At 34.7% G+C, this 11,244-nt stretch overlaps 1 protein-coding gene across 1 annotated transcript in view; it reads right to left on the bottom strand.

Annotated features, from left to right (window-relative positions):
- Window positions 1-7,327: 7,327 nt before the first annotated feature.
- LOC135223253 (uncharacterized) overlaps window positions 7,328-11,244 on the bottom strand; it is a 5,414-nt gene continuing 1,497 nt past the window's right edge. Inside the window, exons 2-6 of the mRNA XM_064261740.1 lie at window positions 11,024-11,194; window positions 10,777-10,941; window positions 9,542-9,613; window positions 9,150-9,299; window positions 7,328-8,228 (exon numbers count right to left, since the gene is read on the bottom strand). Of these exons, the coding sequence (XP_064117810.1) occupies window positions 9,157-9,299; window positions 9,542-9,613; window positions 10,777-10,941; window positions 11,024-11,194 (551 nt within the window). The 3' untranslated portion in view covers window positions 7,328-8,228; window positions 9,150-9,156. The remainder of the gene's footprint in view (window positions 8,229-9,149; window positions 9,300-9,541; window positions 9,614-10,776; window positions 10,942-11,023; window positions 11,195-11,244) is intronic.

The raw sequence follows: 11,244 nt of genomic DNA, 5'->3' as shown, positions 1-11,244 counted from the left end.
TAATTTGGGAATTTAGGAGTGATTACTTAGTCTAATTCAGGAGAATAGAATGACAATTTACAATCTTTTTGTGGGTCAGACTTAGTTCTTAATGTTACGTCTTTTAATCACTTTGTTTTTTAGTTTGCAGAGAGATAGTCAGCAACTAAAGGCAAGAGAGATGTCACCTGTTTTGTTATTGATTAACCAGTGCCGAACGGTCAAATCTGCTCGGCAATATATGAATCTATATTTTGAAGACCAAAATAGCCACGAAAATGTCGACGACTATAAGTAAGACTGGCGGCCTCGTCGTTTCCCGCAAAATAATGATAATCATGCAGACTTTCTTACCATTGGGAGTTGCAAGTACAATGCCCCACACAGAAATAAAACACATTTTCACTGAGTTCCAGAAGCGCATTCATAGAAATTTATTGGCGCCGCTGAATAGAAAAATATTCCGTTGCACGGAAATACGCGTAGAACGAAGTATATAAAAATTTTGGGATACAAGTTCGTTTCAATGGATCTTTGTAAAGCAGGTTAATACGCTTCGTGTATCACTTTTCTGTTGTGGTTACAAAGCGTCTGTCTGTCTGTCTGTCTACCCTGAAGGAATGTTGAATTACTGGAAATGTTAAGAGCTTTCGCCTTCTTACCAAAACATGATCACAGCAACCAAAGCTATACAGAGACATATTCAGTATTCATAGGAAGAAGAAAAATGACTTGACGATCACAAAAATAGGAAGGTATCTATGTTCTCCAACCCATATTGTGGATATTTGTTACAATAAAGCGCCAAAGACCCATGGAAAATCAGATGGCATGAAAGAAGTTTCCTCAAACATCACTTTATTGGATTTGAAACTTAAAAACCTTTTAAAAAATTGTTTAATACGAATATATCCTTCACACGAAATGATATACAAGACATGCTTATACAAAAATAGCCCCAGATAAGATAGCAATATTGTATACGTAATTCCATGTGTGGATTTATTTCCCATAGGTCAGACCTTTCGGAATTTCATGACCGAAGTCTGGATATCAGAGGCTTTTTTAGAACTCGAAGATGTGTATGTATATATAATATATATTATATATTATATATATATATATATATATATATATATATGTATGTATGTGTGTGTATACATATATATATATATATATATATATATATATATATATATATATATATATAGATATATATAGATTGTGTATATATATCACTCTATAGGTGAGCTATGTAGATTAATGGTGTGATTTCTAGGGCCTTGTTTGGAAGGCAAAAAAAAAAAAAATTAGTCACGGCACGGGAAGACGAATGCAACTCACATACAATCAATTATGCCTCCATGGCCACGCTGTAGTACACAGTAGGGAACTCTCTCTCTCTCTCTCTCTCTCTCTCTCTCTCTCTCTCTCTCTCTCTCTCTCCTCTCTCTCTTCTCTCCCTTTATAGATGCCATAATTACCCCTGGCGTGATTAAGGACGATTTTGAGCTGTTCCCAAATTAGTGGTTCCTCGTACCTCTGAATTATTTCGACTCCGTTCCTGAGAAGGATTTGTCCATTTCTTGATTTTTGTTACACTTCCATTTACTACATTTTCCTACTTTATTTTTTTTTACGTTTGGTTCGAAGTGAATGTAGTAGTGTATATACGATATATCTTCGTCTCACTGTATTGCTTGCATTTATTTAATTTATTATAATTATTCTTTTGCATTCAGTTCAAAATATATCAGTTTTATGCAAGGGGCGATTTTGACAATTTAATAGATATATATATTATATATATATATATATATATCTATATATATATATATATATATATATATATATATATATATATATATATAGATATATCATATATATATAGATATATAAGGTTTTTTGCCACGAAGGAAAAAATGAAAAAGTGAGATAGCCAAGTACTTTCGGTCCTGTTCGGACCCTTTACTGAGGCAAACTGATTTTACAGACGAACACATAGTCAAAAGAAGCTTAATATACAAACTGACACTACAAGATTAGCAAGCAATAAGGCCGATTTTCATTCTACAGAAAGGAGGAGCCGCCTGACGGTAGCCACACCTTGAAGGATACACGCAGTAAACAAGTGATTCTCCCAGAAAACAGTACATTTTGAAAAAACACGGGAGCATATACAATTTAATATCATGAATTTTTACACAAATTTTCCCCCTAAAAAATTATTATTAATGAAAAGATGAAAGAAAATATAAATATATATATATATATCGAGCAAGAGTAACAGGGAGAGAAAATATCGAACCAGAGAGAGAGAGAGAGAGAGAGACAGACAGACAGACAGAGAGAGAGAGAGAAAATAATAACTATATACATGTGGGACTAATTTATTAGTTGTTCATTTATTTTAAGGTCCTTCATAAACATCTTACAAATATATGGGTCCAAATGGTACATTCCCAGACTAAGATTTAGGTTGTTTTTATTAGTGATTCGTATAATTGCCGATTCCAGTAAATTTCTTGAAACATAATCATTAGAACTAGCAATTACCGAGGTATCACCCCAATTAATACAATGAGATTTTTCACTCAGATGGATAAACAGTTCATTTGAAGTCTGGACTGTTCTAACTGAATACATATGCTGCTTTATAAGTACACATAAATTTTTTTACTTGACTGACCAACGTAAAACGATGGGCAATCCTTACAAGGAATTTTGTAAATGATGTTGTTATTTGTTACAGGACTATTCTTAATTAGCATATCTTTAATGGTATTGTTATAAGAGAACACTACATTAACATTAAACGATTTAAATATTGATCTTATGGTTTCAAATCCACGAAAATAAGGTAAGCTAAGTACATTTTTAGGCATTTCTTTTTCATTAATAGCAACACTATAAAACTTCTTGTGAGCTTCTTGATAACATAAATCAATTAAATGAGGTGGGTAGCAGAGATCGTTTCCTATCTTTTTTATGTATTCTATTTCTTGGTCCAGATATTGTGGACTCGTGATACACAAAGCACGTAGGAACATAGAAGAAAAAATGGAAATTTTAATGTTAAGATGGTGGCCAGAATAAAAATGTACATATGTTAAATTATTTGTGGGTTTTCTATAAATACTGAATTTGCATTGGAAAGATTCTCTATGTATTAATACATCTAGGAAAGGGATGACATTGTTATTTTCAATTTCAACAGTGAATTTTATGGATGGCACTAAATTATTCAATTTAGACAGTAAATCATTTACATCGATACCACCAGGTAAGACTACTAAGATATCATCGACATATCAGTACCATTTTAAGGGGATAAGTGTGATATTCGGGAGGTGTTGTCCTTACAAGCGGCGCACTCTACTAGAATTCACCTGAAATTCCTGAAAAAATGCCTGGCGGAACAAGTGTTACCCAAATCATTGCTACCATACCGCATAAGAAGATACGATCAACATCCTTTTAACGAATTTTCATCAATCATATTAAAACGTCACATTGCTGCCGCGAAAATGGAGGAAAAGGAGAAATTTAAAGAACTGGAAAAAGCCCAACGTAACTTCAACTACTCGATTCCCGCTGATTGGAAACACGCATTAAGGCAAGAAATATATGGAAAACTTCATAGAACTACAGACACTTTGATTAGAAAACTGGACAGAAAATTAAACAACCTTATCAACGACAGTGATTGGACCAATAATGCTAGAAGTGATTGTGTGGTGAATTTATCAAGCAAACAAATAAGTGATAATGCAGTGCGCGCATTAGGCTTTGGGTTGTCTTTCTTCATTTGTAACAAACCCTCAGCTTTATCAATAGCGACATCTCTATATAAGTTTGAAAAATACTGTTGACCTACCCACAAAGAAATTCATTTTAGACATTATCAAGGCATGGAACATATAGTGCTATGCATGCCTATCATGAAAATAACTTCCCCGCTCGCTACAGAAAAAGAAAAATTTAAAAGAATTGAAGAATGATAATAGCTTACACATTACCAAGGCTGATAAATCCAATATTTAGTGGTTCTTGACAAAACTGACTACATATCACGCATGCATACTTTACTAGAGGATGAAATAACTTACAAAAAACTCGCAAAAAATCCGTTGGACCAAGTAATAAAAAACTTTAATATCAATATCAAACAAATTCTTAAAGATAAAAAAGAACTTTTGTGTAAGTTAACTGTAAAGTGTCCCTCATTACCTTATTTATATGGCCTAGTCAAAACTCTAAGGACAAACCTATGCGCCCAATTATTAGTACTGTAGGATCAATTGCTTATAAACTATCTAAAATATCTTACTAAACTGTATCCCCGCTACTAGGAACTGTATCTAATTCACACATCCGGAATTCTCTTGATCTTGTGGAAAAATGAAATAACATTGTACTAAACCCTAGCAATATTTTTTGTCAGTTTTGATTTATGTTCTTTGTTTACAAAAGTCCCTATTGACTCTGTGCTAGAATATTTAAGTAATTAACTTGTACTGCATGAACTGCCTATGCCCGTTTAGTCACATAATTTCCTTAATTAAGTTATGTATTTCTGATTGCAGATTTATTTTTAATGGAGAATATTACCAACAAATATTTGTATGGCCATGGGTAACCCTTTATCACCTCTCCTTTCAAACTTATATATGGAATATTTGAGAGGGACAACACCTCCCGATATCACACTCCCCTTAATAATGGTACTGATAATGTCGATGATATCTTAGTAGTCTTACCTGGTGGTATCGATGTAAATGATTTACTGTCTAAATTGAATATTTAGTGCCATCCATAAAATTCACTGTTGAAATTGAAATAACAATGTCATCCCTTTCCTAGATGTATTAATACTAGAGAATCTTTCCAATGCAAATTCAGTATTTATAGAAAACCCACAAATAATTTAACATATGTACATTTTTATTCTGGCCACCATCTTAATATTAAAATTTCCATTTTTTCTTCTATGTTCCTACGCGCTTTGTGTATCACGAGTCCACAATATCTGACCAAGAAATAGTAAACATAAAGATAGGAAACGATCTCTGCTACCCACCTCATTTAATTGATTTATGTTATCAAAAGCTCAACAAAAATTTTTATAGTGTTGCTATTAATGAAAAAGAAATGCCTAAAAATGTACTTAGCTTACCTTATTTTCGTGGATTTGAAACCATAAAATCAATATTTAAATCGTTTAATGTTAATGTAGTGTTCTCTTATAACAATACCATTAAAGATATGCTAATTAAGAATAGTCCTGTAACAAATAACAACATCATTTACAAAATTCCTTGTAAGGATTGCCCATCGTTTTACGTTGGTCAGTAAAGTAAAAAATTTATGTGTTACGTATAAAGCAGCATATGTATTCAGTTGAAGCTAACCCAGCCAACTTTCAAATTGCACTGTTTATCCATTTGAGTGAAAAATCTCATTGTATTAATTGGGTGATACCTCGGTAATTGCTAGATCTAATGATTATGTTTCAAGAAATTTACTGGAATCGGCAATTATACAAATCACTAATAAAAACAACCTAAATCTTAGTCTGGGAATGTACCATTTGGACCCATATATTTGTAAGATGTTTATGAAGGACTTAAAATAAATGAACAACTAATAAATTAGTCCCACATGTATATAGTTATTATTTCTTTCTCTCTGTCTGTCTCTCTCTCTCTCTCTCTCTCTCTCTCTCTCTTTGTCTCTCTCTCTCTCTCTCTCTGGTTCGATATTTTCTCTCCCATCTTACTCTTGCTCGATATATATATATATATTTTATATATATATATATATATTATATATATATATATATATATATATATATATAAATATATATATTTATATTTTCTTTCGTCTTTTCATTAATAATAATTTTTTAGGGGGAAAATTTGTGTAAAAATTCCATTGATATTAAATTGTATATGCTCCCCGTGTTTTTTCAAAATGTACTGTTTTCTGGGAGAATCACTTGTTTACTGCTGTATCCTTCAAGGTGTGGCTACCGTCCAGGCGGCTCCTCCGTTCTGTAGAATGAAAATCGGCCTTATTGCTTGCTAATCTTGTAGTGTCAGTTTGTATATTAAGCTTTCTTTTGACTATGTTGTTCTCTGTAAAAAAAGTTTGACTCAGTAAAGGGTCCGAACAGGACCGAAAGTACTTGGCTATCTCGCTTTTTTTCATTTTTTCCTTCGTGGCAAAAAAACCTTTATTTATATATGGCAATACGTTTTATATACTTCGTGATCAAGTTATTCTTATATATATATAATATATATATATATATATATTATATATATAATACTATATATATATATATATATATATATATATATATATATATATATATATATATATATATATATATATATATATAATATATAAAATTGTAAGCGAGTCTGTCCCCCCAAACCCACGAACGTCAAATACAAGAAATGTGAAAAGAATATCTAATATAAAAACATTAAGTTGTCAAAAATATAAAAGAATAATGTTTAAACAAATTAAAATGTAAATTGAGGAAGAGGAACGACGTCAAACACCTACTACGGTCGGGATAGTACTCAGGGAGGGACTTAGTAGTTGAGCTATTTGTACGATGTAAATAAAGGAAATATATTCGAATTTGATTCATTTTTAGATTTATTTAGTGATTGAATTATAATTTATATTAAATTTATTAATATATAAGTAAATATGTGATTTATTCACCGTATTAAAATCAAGTAGAATTTATCAGTTTATTATCCGCAAATGGAAGCCATTCATTCCAACGATGTAAATAAACAAGTCATTGATGAATCATATTATTTAATGATTTTTTAAACATTTTAAGAATATTTATGAATACTTGTGTGAAAAAAACTTTATTTGTATAATCTAATTTATAATTCACGTATAAGAATATTTTTATTATTACATTATTTGAATTACGTGAGTTTTATTAGATTCTCGCTTGATTAAAAATACGCTAACACCACCAACTCCGCCCCATTCAAACAAATTAATAAAAGTAAACCAAACCAATGTTATTTATATACGATAAATAAAAAAACAAAAATCCATAAATAAATTAATTATTTTTAATAGTAATGTATTTCATTGCTGCGTTATTTCCCGTATAAACAAACTATATTCAACCATAGATCCTGGAACGCCATTTGCTATCAAAATAATTATCAGTTTATCTATGACGGACAAATAACTTTCTCTCTCTCTCTCTCTCTCTCTCTCTCTCTCTCTCTCTCTCATCACACACACACACACACACACACACACACACACACACACACACACAGAGCTAGGAATAGAACATACAAGAGAATCAAAAGCACTTTTAGTTTTATATAGTTATTTATTTTTAAAAAATGTATCCATGTGTATATTGTCACATTAAAATCAAATGTACACAAACATCCAGTTGTGTTTTATCAACTATTGATTAATGTATAAATTCTTTTAATAATGACTAATAGCTTGCAAAACTGAACATGTAGGCCTATACTACAACCTTTGCTTGTCACAAACCAGTGCTTGGCAATACCACACAATTGCTTTAGATTTCATTTAAAATATGGTATACGTGTAATTCTAGGTAACGACAACTCTATATGACTTTAAAAAAAAACCTGTACATTTGTTTAAGGAGAGGTCACACAGCACTAGGCCTAGTTATAAACCAGGGCGATGGCACGCGTTTTAAAAGTGAAATTATAGTGAAATAGCTATCAGAGATTATATTTAGCTTAGGATGACAGCCACTCTGTAATTAACTGGAAATAAAACACACTCAGACTATTAAAAACTCTAGTGAAACGATCACAAAGTGAAAACACTATTATAATTCACACAACACAGCAGTTGGCTTTAGACAAACTCACACACACAAACTCAAACAGTGTTGTAACTAAAGTAAAAAAAAAAAAAATGTAGCCCTGTATTCAATCATGAACTGAAACAAACATTATTAAGTTAAGTCGGTGGGACAACACAGTCAATTTTGAATTAAAACAACACTATTAAGTCGAGACTTATTGAGCAAGACAATGAGACAGATGGTTTCCGGTAGAAATGAGCATCACAGCTGGGTTCTAGGTTAATAACAGCACCACAGTTGGGTTCTGGGTAATAGCAGCATGGGTCTAGGTTGTTACAGCATCACAGTTGGGTTCTAGGTTAATAGCAGCATGGGTCTAGGTAGTAACAGCATCACACAGGTGGTTCTAGAGGGGGAGAGAGAGAGAGAAAGGTGACCCTGTGTTAAAAATGACAATGCAATACGTCTAGCTATAAATAAAACGCACTAAAAATGGCACTAGATAAGAACACAGATTCTCCCAAAGCCTTTTCACTTCTTTGTCTTTTCTCTGAAACAGTTAAGTTACAGAAATCTTCATCAGTTTCCTTCAGGGATGAAGTTAAAGCAGAGAATTGGTTGTTTGAAAACAAAAGCTAGAGGTGTGGAAGCAGCCCCCAGATTTCATGACCTAACCTGACATAATGTAACCTTTGGCCTTACCTGGTTAGAGCTTATAATAGAGGTTTCTTCATATTTGCCTTCCCTCCCTCATGCAGCAGCTCAGGAAATGGTGGTATAAAAACCAGTCACAATCCCTTCTTGAGGTATAGATCATAGCACCTCTGACTGTGGGGGCCATCAGACAAGGTGCATATCCTCCCCTGTTTCAGCCTATTCAGAGTAAATCACAAAATATGGCTGCGCGCTTGGGGTTTAAGGGAAGTTTTCTGTGCTCTTCCATTTCTCAGTATGGGAAGCTTGGCTGGAAAGGGCACAGAACTTGCTAGCCAGCTGTCTAAGTCTCAGAGATACACCCCACAGCGAGGTGGATGCTCTTCTGAACAAGTGCCTGAAAGCAGAGTTGTAAGTATAGCAGATCTGCTATACAGCTCTGCTTTCAGGCACTTATTCAGAGCAGATTAGCTTGAGAGTTAGAGGAACAGAAGAAAGTGCTATACACCTTGAGACTTTGGCTGCTGTGACCAAAACTCCTCTTGTGGTGAGGCATCATTCGATAACCTCCTGAGGCTTGGGGTTGAGAAGGCTCAGGTTCTGGTGGCACCGACAAAAGAGCGGTATCATCCCAGCACGGAAGAGTGAGAGAGAAAGAGAGAGAGAGACTTACCTTCGAACTAATAGAAGTTTCTTTCGCACACTAAGCACAGTCCACTGTTACAGATGTGGTCCTCAACAATCCAAGATCCCCATTTAACCAATGAATAACAGTTCTCACTCCCTTTCGCAGTTATGGTGCCTGAGGTCACTGACATGTTTCCTGTGGGGGGGGAAAAAAGATGGAAACAGTCTGAGTTTCAGTCCATAAATCTGCATATTGGTTTATTAGCATCAGCAGAGTTTGAAAAGAGTAACATAGGGTGGTCACGTGGTACGTGCTCAGAGCTGCGAACCATGTTCCAATGTTGTTTCGTGCTGTAGCTTTTTCCTACTTACTCTACGTGCAAAGCGAACGACTTAATGTTCCAGTTTTGTTTGATATCTTAAAGTAATTGCACATACCATTGACATTCATCCACACCGGATTTGCTGTGGGGCCCTCTCGGTAGAGTCCTATCCAGTATCTCGCTCCATCTGTCCGAAAGAAATGTTTTGTGAGCTTTGATTTACACGAAAAACGAGTGTAGTTTGAAGAACAAGTTGTATTCATACTTCTGAGAATTTTGCATCATCAAGTTATGGTTATTGGATGTCTGGATAAGCAATGCTGAGGCCTGCGTTCCCTCCAGAAATGGCTGATGCCTATATCGGTTAACTCCCTATAACGGCAGACTACAAAGAAGGTTCAGGAAAAACTTTAACAATATGGTCTTCAAGTGAATCTAAAATGCAATAAACTGTGTGCTCCATAGTCTAACAGTCGTGCCAGAAGAGCCAAGAGTTGCTAGAAACAGTCGCCTCTTCTGCAAGCACTCGGAGATTGGCTTATTTCTGCTGAGTAAGCATGGAAAGAGGTGGTGTCATGCATTATGATGACATATATAAGGAAGTTTGCCTGTTGAGTCTGCAAAGTACTGTTTACCAATTTGACTCTCGCTGCATTTGTTAACGAAGCAACAACGTAGCCGGAATTTTGACTGCAGGAGTAGGGAGCTCGTCAGCAAGCAAAGAGGTGCTCTGCTTTGAGGAGTAGCGGGGCAGTGTAAGGACGTGGTCCAGTAGCCCTTGCGTAAACATGAAGAATCCCCAAGGAATGGACAGCATATACCGTAATACGTCTTGGGTAGTGATCACCTTTTGTTACGTGTGCTTTATCTCTCCGTGGGTTTTCTTTTAGGTAATGGTATTAAATTTGGTGTTAAAAATGTTATGGAATGTGACTTTAAAGTATTGTGGTGCTGTGTTGATACTTTAATTTTGGTGTAATTAGTGTTCTGTCATTGTAAGAGACTTTTTCTTTTGTTTTCTTTTAGGTGTTGACTGCAAGTCACATACCGACTATTTTGTCCTGGTCTATTTAATTGCTTTATACGATGCTGTGTGTTAATGTATTAGTTATGAATGTTAGTTAGCTATTATTTTGGTTTATGTTAAGTTTAAGTTTTTTTTCTAATGAATATATTTTTAAAGAAAATAGTTTCCTTTCTGCAATATTTATCATTGTCTTGTTTATGAACTTTTTTTGAAGGGAACAGTCTACTTTACCCTAGTGAATTAAGCCATACCAAGCTTTAACTAGAAAATTCACGTGACAGGTGGCCTAGTAGAGGTGTTACAGAACTGCCTCAGGGACTTACCACCCTGAATGAGGAGAGCCGTCACTTCGTCACGCTTTGGGGTGGTTTCCAGAGTAGCCAGCTGCCCTCCTTCAGCCTTGCAGGTGTTCAGAGCTACAGAGAAGTTCTGAAGCTCCGTGCAGTGCACCTTGTAGAATCCGTATTTGCCCCGTGTGAAATCAGACTCTGAAAGGGAACACAGCTAATGAAAAGAGGCATTTAGGTCTAAGGAAGGAGTAAAAAAATCTGGTGGTTTTCCTCAACTTACTGAACCAGTAGAAAGTCGTGGCAGAGGAGATCCCTTGGCCTGGTTCCTGCAGCTCCAAATGGCCAAAGTAGGTCTCAGAGATGAGGCATCGCGATGCGTTGCTTTCCGCCATCCTGAGCCAAGTGGTGCTCGTGCAGTTAATGACCACGTAGCAGAGGTGTCTACACTGACCTGAAGGCAGGGCGTTTTTTTACCATCGCAGAGGTTTATAGGTCTACAGG

This window comes from Macrobrachium nipponense, chromosome 8 (genome assembly GCF_015104395.2).
Source record: "Macrobrachium nipponense isolate FS-2020 chromosome 8, ASM1510439v2, whole genome shotgun sequence".
Lineage (NCBI taxonomy): Eukaryota > Metazoa > Arthropoda > Malacostraca > Decapoda > Palaemonidae > Macrobrachium > Macrobrachium nipponense.
Note: the sequence above shows the minus strand (reverse complement) of the source record. Positions and strands in the feature narration are given on the sequence as shown.